Consider the following 24,109-nt stretch of genomic DNA (forward strand, 5'->3'; position numbering starts at 1 on the left):
TAAGCTTGCATATATTGTGCACCTATTTTAAAATGAAAGGAATGGATGGATGAGTGGTGAAAAGATCCATCCCTTTGAACTGCTCTCCAAGTTCAAGAGCTATAGAGGCAATGGTCAATAGAGTCCACTCCAGCTACCAATTTGAAGCGTCAAATTAGTCTGGCTGTCGAGTCAACCTTTGGCTTTGTCCAGTGGGGCTGAGCTTGGAAAGAGCATGGCATTAAGGGTGCCAGTGTCCACTATGGTTGAGCAGTTTCCCCTGCTTCCATAACATTGTATTTCACTTTCCACATGGACGTCTCTTGCTTTTGCTCCGCAGGCATCTGCAAAGGTCATATTGGCAGGCAATACTTTAATGCCCTTCAGATTAAAAAAGGTGCCAGAATCTTTAACAAACAGTATTCATAATATAATAAATTCACATCATAGATGCTTTTAACCATACTGACTATTTTCCTCTTTACTGTGAGGCTGCGTTGGCGTCGCCTCCTAAAGTTTGCTTCAGGTCACCCTTCATTTAGATTACTTAACATCAATGACCAAAAACACTTTACTAAATGAAATGCTGCTTCTTGTTGCTGTTTATAGTGAGGATAAGCATTATAGAAACATCTGTGTGTGGTATAGTGCCCTTGACAAATTAATGGAGCAAGGGTATTGATCCCATAACCAGTATAGCACATCTAACAAGCTAGCATTAGACACACGCACAGCCATTACTCTGTAGTTCTTTACACTGTGGCTGAATGACGGGCTGAACCAAAGCAGTCACTCAATGATTTTAGATTAATAGGAAAAACTAAACAAAGTTTGAGGTTTAAATCTGTGTTAACACACTCCTGTCAGAAAAAATAGAATGACAGGTGAGCGTCAAGCATAATTTTAATTATAATTCCATAACTCATCTTGGTATCTTTTCAATCATGGAGTATTGGTGCACTCACTGCTTCTGTTAGGGTGTCATAATGTTTGTTTCCTCCCTGGTCTGTTCTATAAGATGAAAATGCCGGTCCGATACTTTTCTTCTGTTGCACTTTGATGAGAAATGCAATTCTGTCTCTCTCCTATCTTCCATTTTAGTTTGAAGAAGGCTAACATTGGCTTTGAGCACATGTTCGAGGAAGTACCCATTGTCATCAGAAACTCACACCTCATCAACGTGCTGATGTGGGAGCTAGAGGACAAGTCCACGGTCGCCGACAAGCACGAACTGCTCAACCTCTCAAGCAGGTCAGACGCATGCAACAATTTACCAAGAGGCCAAGACGAGTCACCTTGGTCATAAAAAAAGTGTATGTTGTCTTAAAAAATCTCTCTTGTGAGGTGAAAATGTTTTTTTTAAAAAAAAACAGACTACGAGGGTCTCCATGGGAAGTTGGGTTCATTAAATTTTGATTTGCATTTTAATCACAAGCACTGCTGTGAGCAACTCATTTAAAGCTAAACATCTGATTTACTGTTGTGTATAAAATACATATTTTCTCTATTTTCAATTTAGGCAGTGTAATAATTAGGAAATGTTTTTATATTTCATTTTAAACGATTAATCTACAAATACACAGATGCACAACTCATTTGTTGGTAATGTACTGATGCTGGTAGTGGGCCCAAAATAAATGTGCTACTTTTATATACCACAGATTACCTGGGCATAAAATCATTAACAACAATAGAAAATGAGTTTGTAATAAAACAGTTGAAGCATCTCTGCTGCACTGCATACTGAATTTATTTGCAGCAGCATTAAACTGGAGCAGTCATTGTTACTTAAACGTCATTAGTTGTTGAGGACACAGGGTTTAGATCACCTTGCAGAAACTGTGAGATTAGAACCCGACGTTGGTTAGCAGCAGTGCTATGTTTAGGTTGTTTGATTTGGCAGAAAAAATGAAATGCTGATGTAGCCGAAGGCTTTTCTTATTGTTGCTGAGAAACTACAATCAAACCACACGTTCTCAAACACTACACATGCACACAAAGCATCAACTTCTATTTTCATCCCTTCACAAAAAAATATAGATTTATATGCCTGAATGTGACAAGACACTTTCCCTTTAATAGATAACCCTAACCTAAAGCCAATAGCTTATAGTAAAACTGGATGAAAAGAGTGATAAATGACTAAAATAAAAAAACTCAAATTATTTTAAATGCATTATAAGCCAATTTAGTATAGTTTGTGCCATGATGCAACTCTCGTTATTAAAGAGTGTATATTATTTTAATAATCATTGTATATTAAGCACCATATTTGCAAGCGCTCTGGTTGCCGTCGTCAGTCATGACTTAAAGCAACTTCAAAATGAAAATTGATTCCACATTAGGCAGCGCTAAGGTGTTATTTTTGTTTTTGACAGTGCTCTGAAGGCAATCAGAATCACACTGTAAGACTGCTAAACAATGCCAAACAACAATTTTACCCTTCAACTGTACTTTCCCCACCATAACTCATCTGAACTCATCACATCTAAATAACACTACCTTCATTTGTATTTTTATATCCTGACATTGATAAGAAACCTCTCGTTAAATATCAAATCTAAAAGAATGTATTGAACAACACGACTGCCCCTTTTACCAACAACATACTTCTTGTTTTACTGTCTTCTAAAAGCAATTTAAAGCCAATAAGAGCCACACTGTCACGCTGGATGAGATATTTCTTCATTACAGTGAACACGGCTCAAGAATAGTTTTCTCAGTACCGTAAACAGAAAATAGCCTCTAATTTTATTTATTTAATTGTCGAGCCGTAGGAAGTAAATGATTGCATAAATTCTTTAGTTCTTCTTAAAGCCATTAGGCTGCTGAACCATTTTTTCCTTGCTGCACAAATGACCATTAGTAATGTACATTGTTTGGGCTGGATGCGGATAATTTTCACACAGTAAAGGATAAACTTTGCCCTATTTTTTATTATTTTTTATTTTTTTTTATTTTTTATGAAGCAGTGTGTAGTTTTAACTCTTTTCAGTGGTTTTGGTGCAGGGAATTAGTTCCATGGTGCATAAGCTACGAGGCACAACGTTATTGTAATTTTTATCTATCAGGACAAACTGTATATATCATAATGGTTAATAAATTCACAAATTTGATTTGAACCTTATTGTGTTGCTAATGATACACATTGCGTCCAAGATTTTCAATGCCTATTGCTTTTTACTTCACTTTTTTTGCTTGTACATTTTAAAATGTATATTTGTAATCTTCGTTGCAAATTTTTTAGGGACATTAAGCCTATGATTAAGTAAAGCAAATGTCACACCTATTGAGAAATATCTCAGAAACGAGAGTCGGCTGCAAACTTTGTCCTTTGTCACTAATGAGCACAATATGAACTAATATCGCACCACCATATCAACTTATTGCCCGGTCTCACATTTACGTTAGAGAGGTTCTTAGCATCGCTCTCATGAGAATTTATCAGCAATCATTTATGGAGATCAACTGCTGCAAGTGGAGCAACAGCTGTGAAGCTGCTAATCAAAAAGCTTCCCAGGGGCAGGTGTGAGAAATTAGCACAATAATGACTCGAAGCGTTGATTTACACACAGTTGGCTCACGTATCTCGGTGTGCTCACTCGTACACTGTTGTAGAGCACATCAGGAGTTGTTGTGAGTCTGCTTTATTTAAGACAAATAAGCAAACATGTTTGTGAAGACTCTTATTCTCACAGCTGTAGAGGAAATGGACAGTGCCAGTTTACCCGCGGCAAGAATTAGTCACAAATAACTAGGCTTTACACTGACCTGATCGGCTATATCTGATCGGTCGATATTTTACATTTTACCCAGTCAATGTGATCGGCTGTAATGTCTTAAATGGCCGATCTGATCAATGACGTCATTGTTCTGGTGAAACTTTCTGTAGATGCTCTCATTGCATTGTTTTATCGGTTGATTTACACCAAGAGTTGTTTGCTTTACGTGACACAGCTTTATTTCACTCACATTTTTGCACAAAGATGAAAACCTGAGTGAACGGTGAAAATGTCTTAGTTAGAGCGAAGCGGCTTAGCACCGGACTTCTTCCCAAGTATACTGGCTCTGAAAGCAGGGACAGCATCTGCTGTGCTTCCGCGTGCGTGCGCGTTTGTTTTGTTTTTTTAGCTAGAACATGTTAAAAGTGAAAGTCCTAAAGCAGAGCGATGCCTCCCATTCGCTTTCATAGCGGACACTTCTGTCCGTTTCCGGGGCGATGGTGGACACAGAAGCGTGTGTATGTGCGCCCCACCTCCAAAGTGCACCTGTGAATATCGACTATAAGAAACAGCAGGTTTTGTGACGCCACAGTCAGTAAACGTGTTTGCTCCTAATGCTAAGGCTAATGGAGGCTTCACATAGTGGTGGTCTGCTTCCACAGCTTCATCTCCAACGCTCTTGTAGTTGCTTCACACACACACATTCGGACAACAAATGTTATGTTCAGGTCCTGCATGGAAATTATTCAACTCTTGTACTCCCTCACAGTCACAAGGCTGTGTTTAGGTTCCAAAACATGGCACTGTTTGATTTTCCAGGAATCTGTATCAGGTAGTACCTAAAAAAAAAACCAACCTGAATTCATATGATCAGATTGGTGATAATTTTTTTAAACTTACTGATCGCTGATCGGCCCAAATAACCATAAAAAATGATGCTTTTAATTCTTTCACCTTAATTTCATTTTCCCAATTAGTACACATTAGATTATTACTAGTTTGACTCCTAAACTGGGACAGAAGCAGAACAGCTGCTCTCAAAGTCTTGGCTACATGTTGTAGATGGGTTGTCTGCTAACATCAAATTGTTTCCTGAAGTTGTCAGATTGGGGCAAGGCTCGGTCCTTGTGTTAGATTGTTATGTCCTTTTCCCTACATCATCTGCTGACGGCTCTGCCTCCGTCTCCTCATTTCCACTCCTTCAAAAAAGACTAAATGATAATGGGTTTTATTTAATGTTTTTCCCTTTTGTCTCATTTTCTGATCTGCCAGACTATTTGTCAATGTCATCCACATCCAAGGCTGAGTGAGTGCAGTTTCACTCCAACAAACAGTGTTGCTCTTACCACAGATGGTGGTGTTGATTGTGGTGATAAATTGAATGTAAATCTGTTTGTGTAGCCTTTCCCACTTCCAAACATTCTCCAAAGGCTCAGTGGCTGGAGGAGAGTGATGTTAGGGCACAGAGCTCTGTAGATGGCCTTACTTTATGAGGGCGTTTGTAAAGTCTTTTTTGATATTCATATTCTTCCTGTATGAATTTACAGTAGGGGACTGACAGATTACCCTCATGATAGGAATTCACTAAACAAACAGGGTATGAAGAAGGCAGTCAGGAGTGTGGCATGCAGGAACCAGGGGCACAGGAGAGGAGGTGGCTAAAAGTACTGACATTTCTGTAGAGAAATGAATCTTTACTTATTCTAACTATGTTTGGTACAAAAGTCACTATCACTTTGACACTTTCATGTCATTTTTGTTCTGAAATAACAATAATTGGAAGGAAGTTAAAACTAATTTCACCACATTAGGTATTGTCGTTAGGTTTTACCACTAAATGCGCACACTTCTCAAAGTAAATCCATCATCCATTCCTTCACAGACCTTAGTATTCACTTATGCAGCAACAATTTTAGATATTGGAGATTTCCCATCCTCTTTAAAACAAATTACTCTGCCTCAGAAACAAGCCAGCAATCTATACTGTGCCCTTGTCGATCAGTTAAAGACTCCATCAGAATAAAACGCCCATTCAAAGCAACAAAGTCATTTCCTCTGAAGCTTTGTTCAGCAGCTCCCCCCTGAACTTTCACTTTACTGAATGTCAGCAAATTTTTACCCACACATCAATACAATTTTAAAGTTTATCCTTCATTGTCTTGCGTCGATATGGGCATATCGGCACATGCAGTGCACTGCAGAGGCTGCCATTGTGGCTGACCTTAAAACAGAATAGGTGATCCTCAATAAACTTTGATTTCTAATTCAGTATTGATCGGACAGCAGCTTGCTGACCCACCTGAATAATTTAACCCCATGGAGTGTGACTACATGTCATGTGGGGCAAATTCAATTTTTTAATTTGCAACTTTAATAACTGTCAATAGCGCCATCACAAGTTTAATTGTTTGGAAATAAGTGTTTTTGTTTTTTTTAGTGGTTACATAGAGAGAACTTCCCTAACTAAATCAGTTCATTTTAGCTAAAAACTTACTCCAGTCATTTATTTTTTTAAAAAGAGAAGTTCTTCAGTTCAGATTTTACCGACATTTCTTTTCTACACAAAACCCAAATCAAAACATTTGGTATCAGCTGAAGGAAAATGACAGTCCTTAAAGAAAATGCAACAAAGTCAATGCCCTTGCATCACGTCACACATACACACACTGTCTGTTCAAACATTTGACACATCCATAAATGACAGATGTTTAAAGAGATTCTCTCTGGTCGAAATTATTTCCTTTGCATATATTATGCATGCCCACCACACAAATTATTTGCCATTTTGCTTGATGAAATGGTTTTAAATGGGCTTTCGTCAGTGAGAATCAATTCTGACACAGTCAAGAGGCACACAGTGGGAAATTGTTGTGCAGCCTTTGGGTTCTGGGCCATCGGTTTTCATGTTTGTTGTAGATGGTTGACTAACTGATCACACAACAGTCCTCCCAGGCAGACATGACTGCACTGCGAGTGGATTGGGTCACAGTTAAGGTTATAGAAGTGAATGTTTTTCACCAAAATCTGACAAGAGAAATGTGTAATACAGTGTATTATTTGTAATCACAGAATCGTTTCATTTCAGTTATCTACGGACTTTATAAGCCTAAAACAACAAAGGTCCAACACACAGTTTAGTGGGTGAATGTATTAATTAATGCAGTGTAAAAACCATTATATAGAAAGTGTCGCGTACACCTGAGATATGCGAGAGCAACACCATTAATCACCATCGACAACGTTTGCTCAATTATCTGAATGCGTGGGGTGCGTTGCATTCCTTGCTTCTCACTGTGCATGAGTGTTTGCATAAGAATGTGATCAAGGTGTTTGCAGCTGATGGAAGCCAACACGAGGCTGATACAATCATCAGTCATTAAAATGTGCATATAATTTACACAACCGTAAACCCCCAAACCAGTACACATAACAGTTCTCGGATCGGCAGGGGCTGTTTTCTCTCCACAGGCATTTATTGCTTTGTTATAAATACGACCATATGGCCAAAGTAAATAGTATCTTTGTTTGTAAACTTCATTCAAGGAGTGTTGGTGTAATATGGAAAAGTTTTGGCCTGACTTTATAGTGTAAGTACAACCTAAAACCACTTTTTTCTGCTGAATACATATATGATTAGGTGTGAAGTAATGTAGTTCATTGATCCTAGTCCCACTTTTCCATCTTTAGTCAAAGTATTTAAATGTAGCGTATTTAGTTGTAAACTGTCAGTGACTGCCCTCTATGGGTTGAACGCGGCTATTGCAATTGAATTGACGTCTTTTTTTCCGTTGATGTCGCTAATTGTCATTGTTGACCCTGTTTATCCTATAAAAGCTGAGGAGAGGGATGAGGTTTTCTGCTTTCTCAGCCTTCAGTGAGCATTGATTAGCAGCTCCAGGTAGACTGCGTTCAGCTGTGGTGATGTTTGCGATTGGGCGTGGCTTACTTACTTTACGAGTAGAGTTTGGTATCATAGATTATAATGTAAAGTATACTGCAGACCAATCCTTGATTTAATTTTGCAGGGAAATTGCACAGAAATCCTTAAAGGGTACCTGTACTAATTACTTATTTAACATATCATATAATATAGCACAATGATTTGGATTAGCACTGCTGCACAAAATAAAATGAAATCTGTGCTCTCCCAGTTCTGCGTGGTTAACAGCGATACTCTCCAGTGCCTAAAGTCATCAATATTCCAAATATCTCTGGTCTCTGCCACTCTAACAAGCCATGGTAGGGTTGTTAATCCCACAATGCTGCGCACTGTAGAGATGTAGACTTTGGACCAGGTCGAGCAAGTGATGTTCCTCACAAAGAGCAGGGCTCCATGCAGTCCTCCAAAAACCCTGTAGTCACCAACCTTGGAGTAAAAATGAACATTGATTTTAAACTTAACCATCAGATCAACTATGCTGTAAAAGGTAGTTTTGATCACTTGAGGTCTTTATCTAAAAGGAAATCATTGGTGTTTTTTCATGATTTTGGAAAGCTAATTTATGTGTTTATATCAACACGTGTGGTCTGTTGTAATGCACTTTAAAGTTGGCATTAACTAATCCATCCTTTCATGATTACAACTGGTCCAAAATGCAGCAGCTTGTCTTTTAACATGAACGCGCGCAAGCATGAACACATCACCCGTGTTCTTCTCACTCCACTGACTCCAGTTTATTTTAAGAGTGTACCATGTGTTTTTAAGGCTTTTAATGGGTGAGCACCCTGCTATATCACAGACCTCTTAAATGTTTATTTGAGCTTTGAGCTCTGCTGACCAGTTTTGTCTCGCAATCCCCAAAACCAGGTTAAAAACTATGGGTGATAGTGCCTTTTCAATGGGAACGAAATTGGGGAATAAGCTACCTTCTCACATAAGACGCCTCCACACTCACTGGAAACATTTAAATCCAGGCTAAAAATCTACTTTTACTCCTTGGCTTTTAATTCACCTTGAGAGTTATGTGGTATTTTATATGCAGTGTGTTTTGTTTTTAATCCTGTTTGGAATTGTATTGTTATTTATTGTTTTACTGCTTGATGTACAGCACTTTGGTGAAACCCCTGTTTTAAAAATGTGCTATATAAATAAAGTAGATTGGATTGGATAAAAATAGAGTTTGGCTAGGAGAGCTTGGAGTGTTGTTATATTGTGTCATTGTCATGGCATATGTGGAAAGGATAATGATTTGATGCCAAAGCAGAACGCTTGAAAAGGCTGCTGAACCCCTTGGGAGGAGTTTGATGGCAGACGACTGTGAGGAGGAAAAAAAAAGAAACAAACCTAGTGGTGAATTTAATGATCGGGTCAGACGACATAAACATTTTTTTGTTTGGTAGAACCTGCTTGACACTGATAAACATTTAAGTCGAGCTTGATTTTATTTTTATGTCTGAGAAAGTCGACTTAAAGAAAAAAACGAGTGAAGTTTTTATCCTCTGATTTATTATTAGACACAAGTGGTAGAGTTCTTGAATTAATAGGTAAAATAGATTAAAAAAAATCTGCTTGTATGATGCATGTATGGTTGGCAGTATTGCTCATAAAAGAATGAAATGATTTAAGCTTAGTCGTGCCACCTGTTATTTTTTTAGAGCATTTAGCATTCGCCATAATAACTTGCACTCCCCTCTGTTTACAGACTGTACAAGTCAGACTTTTTTTGTCACTGCCATGTCTCTTTGGGGTAAAAAAACCCCCTGAAAATTAGGCTAACTCCAACCAAGTTATTTACCTTTATGTTCATGTCTTTATGTTTTGTGGCGTCTTACGGAAAAAAACTTTCTTTTAATGCTTTGTGGATTTCTTTGGGGTGTTAATTAAAACAATTTCAGCTGCTGCCACTGGGCGTAAAGACCACAGTTTTATCATGATTTTTTTTTATCCATTTAGATTATTCAGATTGTTTTGGAAGTTATTTACTAGTAAAACAAACCAATTTATCATTTAAAATCATAGCCCTAAATGGAAAAATTCTAAAAGATCATTTAAATCAGAATACTTTTTGCACATTAAAAATAAATAAATGAATTGGTAAGTAATTTAGCAAACTTGTTCCAAGTACAATTAACATCATTTCATTTTTCATTTATTATTTTTTTTTTTTTTTTTTTTTTTTTCTTGAAAGGACAGGTCATCAAAAAATAAAGGAAACCAGGAAATTCAACCGAGAAACTCAATCAGAGATGTTCAAAATAATATATAAGATCTATATACATTTATAATTGCAATAATATGTCTGCTCTTAAAGGGAATGGGAAGACGGCAGACTTATTTAATTCCACCCCCAGTTCTTAATCATACAATTTTAACCATATTGCTTCTGTCTGTTTGGACTTTAAGAAATACTCAATAAGTACTAAATAGAATAGGAAAAAAACCTGACTAGCTAATAATCACTTAATGGAAAACGAAACAAAACAAATACATTAATTAAACAAACTTGTTCCAATACAAATAACATCAAACTAAAATGTTGACATGAAAAACATATTTTAGTTGCAGTTTTTTTGTATTGCTTAACTCAAAATGGAAAAACTTCAACACAACAAGATTAAAGTAAGGCGCACACTTAAACACTAACTTTACTTATATGAGCCAAGTTTCTAGAACCTTTAGGAACTTTTTAAACTGTTCTCTTTTTTTCACTTTGCTTATAACACACTTTAAGTTTAATGAATTAGAATGACAGTTTGAAACTAAAGTGATTTTCATATTAGGTCCGTTTTGATCACATCTCCATTGTAGTCGCCAAAAATCAAAGTGAGTTAAGCAGATGTTTGCGCTTCATAAATCACATTTTGAGGTCCTCTGGCATGCACAGGGTGCAGTGAGCCTTTTGGGCTTGATTCAGCAGAATTATCAGGATGAAGTGATGGGTACACATGCCTGAGGAGTCAACACTAGTTTTCTGCAGCCATTCATTCTTCTTACATTGTATTTTGCATCGTCATAGTGTCTGAAAGCAGTCCGTAGTTTAAAGTGACGTCATTGAAATAGAATTAGGATGAGGAGAGGGTGTCAAATCCAAGCCATTATTGACGGAGCAAAAACTTTTTGATTAACCTTTGTCTGTCTTTTTTTTTAATTAATTAAGTTTTTTATTTTTCCAGCAACCATTTGGAGAAGAGCCTTCAGCTTCTGATGGACAGAGTGGATGACATGAGCCAAGACATTGTCAAATTTAACACCTACAGCCGCAACCTGAGTAAGCAGCAGCAGCAGAAGCACCAGGTAACACCCACACAACCAGCGCTCAACACAGCTGAAATCTCAGCATGCATAAAAAAAGGACACGCACACAAAGACGTGGGGGGGGGGGGGGGCTTAAAAACAAATACAACTTCGACCACAGTCTCAGCAGGAACATTGTCAGTATATTTCTGTCAAACATGGACTCATCCAATTGTATCTGTAATCACAGCAGGATTGCAGCAGGAGCACCAGGTAGTGCAAAAACAATCCAGCACGCAAGCATATGTGCACACAGTCCTCCAGGCTGATCTAAATATACACGTGCTCCCACTGAGGGGGGATCCATAGCCCGTATTTAATAATAATGATAATAATAATAATAATAATTTGAATGGTAAATATACTTGGTAAACAACTTGTAACATGTTTAGTGAAAAGCAGAATCAAGTTGAAGTAATTTTTCACTACGACAATCAAGATTCATTGCAATCTTGAGGACCCCCTAAAATGAGATGATTCATCTCAAGAGGCTTATCCTCTAAATAAATAAATTTGAGATTTGAAAATCATTTAATACTTAGCCACACCATATTGTTCAGGGTTCCTGCAGATCCTCAAGAAATCTTAAAAGGCATTAAATTCATGAATCTAAAAATAAGGCCTTAATTGTCATTAAAATGTCTTAAATCAGTGTTTCAAAAGTCTTAAAATCTGTTTATTCTTTTATAAATAATTTACCGTAACGTTGCGCCATTACGACAGCAGAACCAACTACATAACGTTGTGTCAGTGGGACTTTCACCAACATGGGGAAATATAAATTTAACAAAAATTACCTGTCCAATGAAGATTTTTCTTAATGTTTTTTATTTTTTTGTATTTTTGTTGTTTTATAGATTTTCTGGCAATTTTTGTAGTAATTTTGTGTGTTTTTTAGAGTGATTTTGATTATTTAGGGTTTCTTTGTGGGCCACCAGTTGCACGTCTGCACTAGACACTGGAAACATTTTTACCTAACCCTATGTAATTGATATGGCATATTTTTTCCCCACTTATGTTTACTGTGAAGTTGATCTTCAAAGGGCAATAAAAAGTCTTAAAATCTTGAATTTAATTTGACTGAAGCTGTAGGAACCCTGTTATTACAATATTACTTTTTAATTGTATCCATTTAATCGAAGTGAATTACATTTTTGCATGACTACATAGTGATATATTTTGAGGCAAATCATGTAGCAAAATTACAATTCATGAAAAAGGAGGGAAGAATCGAGATTTGCCACATTAGCAACAATGGATGGGAAAACATCTTCAACTGATCAACTTTCCAGCACAACACGACACAGGGGTTGGGTCCATTTGACATGTTGGGGTTAATGAAATGTGAAAGAATAAACTAGACAGACAACATAAATATTTATAAACTTATCTAGTTTAATTTTATGATGCCGCTTTTTGTCAAAGCTTTTGCGTGTTAAAAGCCACATTTTCCTGTAGCCGGCGGGGGTTTGACATTTGGGTTGCCCTCCACTGAGTACTGTCTGTCAAAGCCAAAGATTGTTGCTTGTGATTGAAACATGCCAATCCCCACAACCACTCACACTGACATGGAGCCAAAGCACCAAACCAAAGTCAACTCAGATGTGGCAAGTTTATACTTATTAGATCAGGAAGTCGACTTATAAAGAATTCCGTTGTGATGGTTCATCTCCCCGCAGCTCCTGACATTTGTTCACAGACGATCAGTCTTGTCTCCTTCTGAAAAACTCACCTTTATCTGCTGCAACATTTTTCTCAGTTTTTTTTTTCTTCTTCTTCATTTCAACTTCTACTAAACCCAATGGTGTGATATCCTCACACCAGGATTATGTGTTGTGCAGTGACGTGCCGTGACCACTAGGGTTGGGTAGGCACGGCGTTGCAAATCAAGACCACAAATGACTTTTTTTTTTTTCCTGTCTTTTTTTCCCCCCTTGTCTGCACATGCTGTCAAAGGTCAACACTACAAGAAGTGCAATCATTATGAGACAGCAATGACAATTTTCAATATAGCCTCCTCTCCCAACAAGATATATCTCATGTCACAGCAGCGCATCCGTTGTTTGTGTTGGAAACACGGAAAAAATGACAACGACTCGGACGGCGGAGCTGTCTGCGGTGCTGAAACCACGTCTGCATCCCAAATTCACGTAACACTCTCAAAAGAGAGAGAGAGATATTAAACTTTAGACTTACTTTATTTGAAGATGAAGTCCATGCGCCTGTCTTTCTGGACAAAGATGTCAATCACAGCAGTGTAAAAGTCCGCTGTCTTGGCCTTCAGCTTTATGAGTCTCTCTTTCTCAATGGATATGAGAGCCAGTGATGAAAGTCTTCCTTGCTCTGTTCTGTTGCGGCTGTAAGTTTTGATGCATTTTAAAGCAGAAAATGACCTCTCCACCGATGCTGTGGTGGCTGGAATGGTCAACACCAACTTCAGCAGACCAGACCTTGTCGGTGATGCCACGGCCGCCAAACAGCAAACACGGAAAGCAGAACAGCCGGTTCCGTGAGGCGCATCCACAAAGCCATTCCTTCCGTCTGTACCATTCACTTAGGAAAGTCCGCACACTTTTCTGACCTTTCTTTTGCTGAAGGTCTGGTAGCTCAGGTGTTGGTCTCCCATCTTTTAAAAGCTGTCGCTTTTCTTCAAAAGAAAGTTGTGAAATAGTATTTATCCTCTCCATCGCTGTCATCCAACCTGTAGTGTAATCCCGCCCGGGCGGTATCCCGCCCACTAGATGTGGCCACGTGATATCTGTTTTGTATTCACTATGCACTGTGCGTACGTATTGGATTAACATAGCACGGTTACGTCCAAAGGCAGGGTAGCGATTTGCCTTTCTGCGTAAATGGTTTTTCATAGTGGGTCCGTGGGGAACTGACTGCGCATGCGCAAACGTCCGTTCACGTGATATGGGGCTAAACTTTAGCCGCTAAAGGCAGAGCAGCAGTGTGCCTTCGGGAGAGGTGTGTCTTCCTCCTCGTAATACAGGAGTGGGCAGCATCTCTGCCATTCCAGGAAATAGGCACATAGCGATGTTTAGTCACTTTCAAACTTATAGGTACTGTTGGCTATCGGAAATTGAAAAAAAAAAAATTATGACTATAAAAAAAAAAAAAAAAAAAAAAAAATATATATATATATATATATTTTTTTTTTTTTTTTAAATGAATATGTAATTCATTTAAATTCACCCTGGGTAGGCACTGCCTACCTTGCCTACCCTGACTGCACGTGCCTGGTGTTGTGTGAGGAAGAAGTGGTTCAGAAGGTTTAACACTAGGGGTGTGTATTGCCTGGCATCTGGCGATACGATTCGTATCTCGATACATAAGTTACGATACGATATATCCCGATTTTAAAATATAAGGCGATTATTGAGATTATATATATATATATATGATTTAAGAAACAACTAATCTGTAAATGTCTACATCTTCATGAGAACATTATGTATGAAATACATTTTATTGGCATATTTTACACTCAAAATATTGGCTTTAACATGCCATGTGCCAACAACTTAAAATAAAATAACATACAATCTGCCTATGGCTTTTAAACCAACTTTGGCTTTAGTGCAACATGACTTTAGTTATTAAATTTAGGGTATTTAGTTACTTAGCTGAGGTATTTGCCTAGAACAACAAATAAAAGCAGAAAGTTAGTACTGTCTTTTTAGATTTTAGCTGGTCAACACGCCCAGGTTTCAAGGTTTCATTTCACTTCTTTGTGCAGTTACGATGTCTCCTGCAGTGGAAAAGAGTTTCCTGGTTAAATATATATATATATATTATATTTTTTTTTAATTAAAAAAAAATCAATATAGATGCATCTAGAATCGATCCGAGCATCGGGCGACGTAATATTGCAATATATTGCTGAATCGACATCAAAAAACATGCACAGAGGTAATATTCATATATAAATGATTCTAGAAACCGGTGAAATCCAGTGGTTTCTACATATTCACCCATTTCTTCGTCATTAACTAATTTTTAAACGCCTTCTAATTTAAAAAAAAAAAAAAGGATCTTTTTAAATGGTTTAAAGCATAAATGTCTGAACCGGACAGCTACAGAATGTCCGTTCCTCTTGTGTCACCCTCCTCAAGGTCATTTTTAAAAAGTTGACGAAGCCAAATCATTTTTAACCAAGAATTGAAAATGACCTTTAGGATGAACTGTGACTACAAGCTTTAGTTACACTGCTGATAATTCTAACTTGAGAAATGTATCCGATTAAATTGACACAGTTTTATAAAATGTGGCTCAAGATAGCCTGGATGTTACTGCATACCAGCTAATGGATGATATACAATCAAACGCAGCATGATGCCTGTTGTTGGCTTACAGTCTTCATGTGGCAACTGGAAGATGACGTCACTTCCCTCCATCCCTAACAATGATGAGAGTAATTAATGAACAATATTTTGTCTAGTGCCTCAACATAGAGCTGATTTACAAATGACCCCAAGGAGCAGATAAGAGGCGTTGATGTAGGTGGAGAGAAGGGAGGAGATAAAGTTATTTTAAAAATGATCAGATGCATTAGCTCTTCCCCCACAGTTCATATTCACAGATAATTTAAAAAAAATAAGCACCACTAATTAGCATTAAAGAAATGATCTAAACAAACGACACAGAGACTAGTGCCATTTGTATCTCCTCTAAAAGCTTTGGTACCACTGGCTAAATGGTCACACCATCACATTGTTCAGAAAGATGAAACTGCAGAGGCTTGAGATGAGTCACTGGTGGTGCATGTTAATGAACGCCTACGTTAAAGCAGATGTGTTCTGTCATAATTTACTGCTAATGGAAATGAGAAAGTGTCTCAAGTATTATTGTTGATCCTGACTGATTCATCATTATCTCAGCTGACTGCACGCCAAGCAGTAGAGAGACGCACGCACACACCGACTTCCAAAAATATACATCTGTGAACAGAGAGGAAACACACATCCAGGTGTCTACATGACCCCAGGCAATTTCCACACATTCCAACCATTACCATCCATCATCCTACCCACACTGCCCTCCTCATCATCACAGGCCCTAGGCCACACACACACACACACACACACACACACACACACACGCCAATTTGTGCTCATGTCATACAAAGTACCGCACTGTCCCCTTCCTGTAATAGTGTCTACCTTTTTCATGTTTCTCATGACTCTCTGTGATGAACAAATAAAGTTCAGAGGAAAAGCAAAGTGAGTTTCTATTGAACCTCTCACACATCCATACACTACTTGCTTCACGTAATCTTGTACATTGACCCACCCGTTTCCTGGACAATGGAACCTTATTAATCATCATAGAAAGTTGCAACAACCAAAAAACAACCGTCCTGTGCTGATGGGCCTCCATTCTTCATTTTTCAGGTCTTTGAGTTCAGTAAATTGCAGGTTCCCAGGCTACTTTTTGGCCAAGTTCGTCTTTGTACCATAAAATGTATGTCTCACTGAACTGAAACGCTGCCGCTAAACGCGCCTTTATTTTTTTTCTTTAAATATTTACTATGCTCCACTTTAGGGCTGTGTTAGTCCCATGTATTGGTTCAATGAACAAATAACTTAAGAAATTCAAAATCTTATAATGATATAATATAATTGACTTCGTGTTTAGAAAAGAACCACAAATCATTCAAACTGGTTTTAGGTGACCTTAAAGGTGCAGTCGGCAACTTTCAGATCCCTCCCTCCCCGCTGCTCTCTTGCCCCGCCTCCAAACTTTCCAGAGTCCCTCCCTCAGAGGAGCTAACAAGCTAACGTTAGCCCGACAGCAGGGGGGACTCAATGAGCCTGTTTTTTTCACACAACTTTTTCACATAGTGACAGCTTTAGCAAATATGACAAAGACACTTTTATAAGAGTTACGGACTGCACCTTTAAGTACAGATGCAAAAAAACAGTTCTAAGTGACTGAATAAACCATCAACAATGATCCCAATGTGAAAGCATGCACAAATTTATATTAATAAAAACAATACCAGAGCCGGCAAGAACCATTGGATAATTAGACTTCATCTAAAATGCTTTATTTTCAATAAAATGAAGTTACATTTTCAATATATGGCATAACCCAATGTTCAGCTCAGTAATGATCAGTGGAGCTTATCCAGCTTCAGAAACTCCAAAGATTTCATCCTTAAAAAAAAAGATTTGAAGCCATCAAGGGTTTGTTTTGAAGGGATACTCAACCTCAATGAACTCAACTGAAAGACTATTCTATGTATCTGTAACCTTTACAAGTAGGAATCAGAGATGACTTGGAAGCTGCATATGCATTAAAAGCAATTAAAACACATGTTTGTGGAGGTCGGGGTGCTTGACAAACTGTGACGTAGTGATTACCCAAATACGTTTTAAGGTGTCATCCTTGTACAGCGGAAAGGCATGCATAAACCCAACTGTCATTTTCCAAACTGATTCATTGTTTCCTGGTAAATGCAATGTTAAAATCTGTCCACCGTAATGTTTCTGGTCTTCTGTGGAATAATGTCATAACGTCCAAGTAACTGGATCTCCAAAATGGCAATACAGTGCATTCATGTGATGGTTTGGGTATCCTTTTAAACCCGGTGTATCATTCCAATCATAAACCATTTTCACTTCACATAAGTAAAGCTTTAAGGTTTCATCAGGGCTATTGGAGTCCCACTGTGTTCTGACTTTAGTTTACTCTGGCAAGGCCTTTTAAGTTATTTACCAGTTAAATAATTTTTCATCCAGTTTGTCCTACATGATCAGCTGCCAACTTGGGCAAAACCATTTGAAGAAAAGCACATGTAAAATGACAAAATTTTGAGCGAGTGCAGCTGAAATACCCTCATAGAATGATTATTTGCTAACAAAAACAAGAGTTTTCATAAATGTAACAACTTTTTAATTATGTTTGGATTCTCGTTTGATGAATTAAGCACTGATTATGCAGTGCTTAATTGTACTTCTTTTTTTTTCCCCACCAGAAATATTTTGTACTGATTTATAGATGTGTGGCTGGAAAATATTTAATTTTATTCACTGTCTGGAAGTCAAATTTAACTGCAGCAAAAGGAACAACACATGTATTTCAACGTACGTTGTCAGTTGTGTACGTGCAAATTAACATGTTTTGAGGATTTGAGGTGGCCAAGTACAGAACTTTAAAACATTTTTGCAAGTGACTCGAACGAATGCTCCAAAAGTTTGAACAGTTTTGTTTGTTTCAGAGGCCCCTCACAGGTGCATTGTGGGAGGCTTGTATAAAAGCCCACACGATGCTCCCTGTTCATGCTTCTTTGTGAGCTGCAACCTCTTCTTTCACCACTGCATCAGTCTCTTCTCAGCGGTGCTAAATTAACGAGGCTTTTAGGACCTCCAGAGACCTGGTGCCTCGCTGATTTACTGTTAGTCTCTCACAAATCAATCCATCGCTGGCTTCTCCTAAAACGTCCCTCTTTTCATGCACTGTCATGCTTCTCTCCGTGTCCTCATCTCCCTGCTGTTGCCAGCGTACTCCCATCCTTTGTCACAGTGGTATTCTCATTCCATAAGTTATCTTTTGCCAATGCTTCTTTCACTAACCCCCGCCCCTTTCCCTGTCTTGTCCACCCCTCTTCAGTATCTCCAGAGGCGACAGCAGGAGAACGCCCAGAGGCAGAGCAGAGGGGAGCCCCAGCTGCCTGAAGAGGACATAAACAAAATGTTCAAACCCCCGCAGCCACCACCACGCATGGACACGCTGCTCATTGCAGGTACGTGTTAATACGCCCACACGCGTGCACACACACACACGCCACCACAGAGAGCTCTCTCCCCATGCTCCCATCACCCCCCTGCTGTCTCCACAGGAGCTCAGGTTCTGTTTTGTAATTATCTCCACCATTATCTTGAAATTACATTAATTTAAAGTTTATTGACTCCAACTGGAGCAGGCCTTTATGTAGCTTTTCACGGCGCTCAGCTCTCCTCCACCTCCCAACACTGGTCTGATCCTGTTTATTGTTCAATCACTAATTTGCTGTTTCGCTGTGCTGCTGTTTTCTCCCCCCCCCCCCCCCACCTCTGCCTGCTCGTGTTCTGTTTGTGTGTGTGTATGGGTCTATATCTGCATGCATGGTCTCTGTGGGGGTGTGGTTGTGTGCGTGGGGTGCTTGGATGCATGTGGCTATTCTCCAACAGGGCAAGTTAATAACTATTGCCAGAACGTGAAGGAGTTCACCTCGCAGAACCTTGGGAAGCTGTTCATGGCGGAAGCTCTTCAGGGCCACAACTAAAGGCGTGGAAGGAGAACGTGCACAGGCGGGACGAGAAACAGTCAGCTGTGTTTGCCGTCTTAGGACTTGAATATTTGAATTCTTAAATTGTGCGCATGAACATCTTTGATCATTTGGCTCTCAGTGAAATAAAATAATTTTGCGTCTCTTCATCATCTCCGTCTCCTTTTATTGTTATAACAGTGAAAATGTGCTGGACTTTTCATGATAATTGCAGCTCTTTGTTCAGCACAGGATGGACGTTTTATTTTCAGTTTCAAAGCAAAGAAAAGTGTTTTTTTTTTTGTTCAGATTATTAATAGGCTATAGTTAAGCTTATGACACAATTACACAACACAATGGTATTTATCGCTACATGCTTTTCGTCTCCAGGTTTAAATATCAAGCAGGAGGAAACCAATTATCTGGATTTGTGTGTTGGTTTCCACGAAGGGGACAATGTTTTTCTTTTTCTTGCACGTGGAGCCGCTATGCCTGGGGCAGTCCAAATTTTAAACAAAATGTACCCCCTCAGACACTGGGATGAACCGCAGTAAATAGATTACTGATTATTTTTTGTTGTTCTGAGGTGAAACGGGGTTGGCATCTACTTTCTTTTCACACTTGTACCAATTAACACCTGCTGAAGGGCATAAAGTCCCAATTAGCTTCTTTTTTTTTCAGTGAATAGTTTCTTGCGTTTACTTACGATTAAGACTTTAGGTGTAGTAATAACATAAAAGGGACTGTCATAATAAGCTGGGTTTAATTTGGGTAAATTACTGATTTACTTATGTAAGAAATAACTCATTTAGTGTTTGGTCAAACTTCAGTTTTGTATGCTACAGAGATTCATGCTTTGACTTTTTATCTCACTTGAGAGTCAAACACTTGACACAAATGGACAAATTGAGTCATGTATATTAAATGTTGTTAAATTAGATGTAATCAAAAGAGATGGATGTTATAAAGAGTGTCTCATATTGAGGAACATCACTCAAAGCTGCTGTCTTTACAACCTTGAGATATATAAAAACAACTAAGTTCCTCCACCATGATAGTTTAGAGCAGGATGAGCTTCCTTTTCAGACCCACTTTTAATTAGCACATGTATTGTCAGAGCTGAGATTTCACATCCACGCGATTGAACCTGAGCTTAACAATCCTACGGAGCTAAATGCCAGAGTCACAATGAGAACACGCTGATGGGCATGCTAAAGTGGGTGAACACTGTAATCTGTAAGCTTCACGCTATCACTTCAAAAAGACGGATGGATACGTGATTTGTCATCTTTTGTCACTGGTGACTAGCTGAGACACACAGTAGCCCTCTCACATTGATGAGCTTACCTACTCAGACATATTCAGCACTTTCTAAATGGTAAATAATTCATGGGTGCACTCATGAGTAAATCATCAAATTATTGCATCTTATTTTTAATGAGACACATTAATCCCACAGGACGTATTCGGGTTGCGCTGTGGTCTTCATGCGCAGGGCTCCTGGATCTGGTGTATTAGAGCGTCTGATAACTGTCTCCATGCAGCTTCACCTATACACAATGTGCATCATGCTGTTAACAGGTTCAGCAACTGAAGTCAGCAGGCCAACAGGAAGGTGTCGTATAGGCACCATTAAAAGTCCTCAACTGATAGAAAACTGAAGCATCTGCGATACAGCCCTCTTATCTCTTTAAAATGTTCATGAACCCATTAAATAAGTTGTTTTACCTGAGAACCGTAGAGGCAAGGTGCTCTCTGTCTGTGACAGCTCATCAGACTGAGGTGATGTGGAAAATGTCTGATCAAGGCAGCAGTAAACCATGAGATGCTGATGTCTTCTGCTCGGTGAGATCAGTAGATTTCCCCTTCGTGGAGTTTTCAGGTTTTAAAAAAACATTTATTTCATAGAAAACATTTCTTCCCAAAGGCAAGGCATAAATAACACAATATTCTACAGTAAATATAACATCGGTATATCGTGTATTGTATATTATATGTAATTGTCTGACGCGAGGGACACATCAACATTAATATTAACTTTTAGAATGACCATAACATTAATGCAGGAAAGATCAAAGGTTTTGTGTATTTTTGTATACTTTTTGTTTGTAGTGTATTTTTATTTTTTGGTCGTTTTATGTGTATTTGTTTTTTTTTTTTTCATTTTCTCATATATGTATTTTTGCAGTTTTTTGTATCTGTTATGGTTACCGATGTGTTTTTTTTTTTTTGTCGTGTGTATTTTTGTGGTAGTGTTGTATATTTTTCTTTCATTTTGTGTGTTTTTGGGGTCAATTTGTTGTGAGTCATTTTTGTGCATTTTTTTGTTTTACATATATGAATTGTATGCATTTATCAAGTAAATTTAGCTTTTTTTTTTTTTAATCATTTTGTCGTGTCTTTTTCTTTGTGGACTGAACAACATTAGACTGAGGGTCCGTTGGTTGTCCATGTCTGAACCAGTTAACACTAATTGAAAACCAAGGTAAACTCCTGTATTTCAATAGTTGTGTAAAGCACTAGTGCTGCTGCTTCATCATCACATGAAAAACTAACTAATTGGTATACTTCAACTGTGGAAAAACCCACAAAAACACATTGTATGACTTTCAAATAATGAATTGTCATTTAATTGCGTGAAATAATTAAGTATTTGATACAATGCGCTGCAGGTCTTTAATCCCTGACAGCGTACTGTGCTACCAATGATAAACTTTGACACTGGTTCCAGCTCTCTTCAGGTCATTGACCAGGTTCTCCCATGTAGTAGTTCTGGGCTGATCCCTCACCTTTCTCATGATCATTGTTACCCCACAAGTCGAGATCTTGCATGGAGCCCCAGGCCAAGTTGTGCCAACTGTCGTTGCCTTCTCATCAAGCTGTTTGCCGATTGTACTATAGCCCATCCCTTGTTGCAGTGGTTGGAGTCTGATTCTTTGAGTGTTAGGATGGGTGTCTTTTATATAGGTACAGTAATGTTGCATCTGGTGGTGTGGATGGTGATGAGGAAAAAAAAGGTGGTGTGGAAGGAATCTTCTGGACAACTGAATTGCAAATATTATGATGTTTATTGTACAATCAGAGTCCAAAAACAGGATGTCAAAACCTGCTGAGAGCCGCTGGCCAGATCATTGCAAACTGCAATTTCTAAAGCATTTCCCAGCAAGCGAGTGCCTATATAGACAAGAGTAGGGTCATCCTACAGGGTCATATCTCTTTCAGTCAGTGAAACAGGGCGCTTGTTGTGTGACCCCCAAGTTTAAATATATCTCAATGATACACTGACTCAAAAATGAAGGCCTCTAAGCTCTTCGCTGTGATGTATTGAAACAGTTAACCTTAGCTGAAAAGAGTGTAAACCCTATAATATTGAGATGTTAAAGACTTTGATACACTTCAGTACCAAGTTCAAACTGGTGCAGTTGATATGGGTAATGAATGGAGAACAGGAGGGATTTTTAAAGAAAACCTAACAGGTCTGTGATAGCCTGAATTCTTGGTTGGTAGGTTATCAAATACCTTTTTTATGCAATAAAATGCAAATTTATTACTTAAAAACCATACAACGTGTTTTTGTGATTTAAAAAAAAAAAAACAACTTTTTCTTAGATTATATCTCTCACAGTTTAAGTGTATCTATGATAATTACGGACCTTTCCATTCTTCAGAAGTGGGAAAACTTGGCAGTGTATCAAATACTTACTTTCCTCACTGTAGATGTTGGATCAACAATGAGTTGTGTTAAATATCTTAGCCTGGCGTCATGTTCAGGGCCTCTTGTCAGTTATGACCATATCCCCTCAAACATGTACTCTTGGTTAAAGCTGATGGAGATATTGAATAAATTAATATTCTCTCAGATTTCTTAAAAGTTAGGCAGTGGCTATCCGTACATTTGCCGTATCAATATACCAACATTCCAATCCGTACGCAGCGCACCTCATTGGCCAGTTTAGGTCACGTGACTAAGACTTAACCTTAAGCTTCACCCTAAAAATTGTTGCGATATAGGGTTATAACCTAACCCTAACCCTAAGACGCTACGTACGTGTAATTCTGTAAACGTACCAAGAGCACCGGGGGTTGTCCGTACGGCATCCGTACAAATAGACACTTTCTAAAAGTTATACTTGTTTGTCATTAATGTAACATGTCACTGTTGTCCACTCCATCTACCAACAAAAGACTGATTCTTCTTCATGCCATCTTTATTAAAGTGTCTGCTGTTGTTAGTTTATTCTATTATAATGACACAGTGGCTCTATCTCAGCTTGTGATCTGACCTTGTGCTTCTCATTCCGCGGTTGATGTTACGTGAAGTTTCGCCTGATGTTTGTCATCAGCTTATTGCTAATGATAATTACCAGCCGACCGACATGATAAATGTGTACCGAGACAGTGAAACTCAAGCCCAAAATGATTTCCTCCTCAATTTGTAACATGTTTTCCTGACATACTGGCAGGATGGGGAATTTTAATTTACCAAAGAGGGCCCAAGTTGCTATTTAATAATTAAGGTATCTTCCACTTTGACAGGCACACCTGTGTTTGGAGTGATGGACCCTATGATGTGAGGCATTTTCCCCTGGCAGGTATTGATTAGTCTTTTGAGCTGCTGCTTCTTGAAGCTGTGTTAGTCATTCTGAAGCTGTGCTTGTAGGGGGATGTTGCCCTTGAGGGCTGACTGGGGCACAGCCTCCACTGTCCCTAATCCTGAGATGTGGGAGGAATTACAAATCATCCACTGCCCTCATCAGACCTCGCAGCATTGTGCGAAGCTGTTGAGACACAGCTCGACCCTGCTGAGCGCAAAGCCAGTGACAGGGATTCAGATGGTATTTAAAGTGACAGCGTTTTGATTGTTGGAGAAAACAGTTTGGACTGAATCATGTAGTCACGGCAGCACTCAAGGGCAGCAGA

At 38.5% G+C, this 24,109-nt stretch overlaps 1 protein-coding gene across 1 annotated transcript in view; it reads left to right on the plus strand.

Annotated features, from left to right (window-relative positions):
• LOC114477863 (eukaryotic translation initiation factor 3 subunit H) overlaps positions 1 to 19,357 on the plus strand; it is a 65,121-nt gene extending 45,764 nt beyond the window's left edge. Inside the window, exons 6-9 of the mRNA XM_028470523.1 lie at positions 1,081 to 1,230; positions 10,815 to 10,935; positions 18,553 to 18,685; positions 19,113 to 19,357. Coding sequence (XP_028326324.1) covers positions 1,081 to 1,230; positions 10,815 to 10,935; positions 18,553 to 18,685; positions 19,113 to 19,207 — 499 coding nt within the window. The 3' untranslated portion in view covers positions 19,208 to 19,357. The remainder of the gene's footprint in view (positions 1 to 1,080; positions 1,231 to 10,814; positions 10,936 to 18,552; positions 18,686 to 19,112) is intronic.
• Positions 19,358 to 24,109: the final 4,752 nt, after the last annotated feature.

This window comes from Gouania willdenowi, chromosome 16, assembly GCF_900634775.1.
Source record: "Gouania willdenowi chromosome 16, fGouWil2.1, whole genome shotgun sequence".
Taxonomy (NCBI): domain Eukaryota; kingdom Metazoa; phylum Chordata; class Actinopteri; order Blenniiformes; family Gobiesocidae; genus Gouania; species Gouania willdenowi.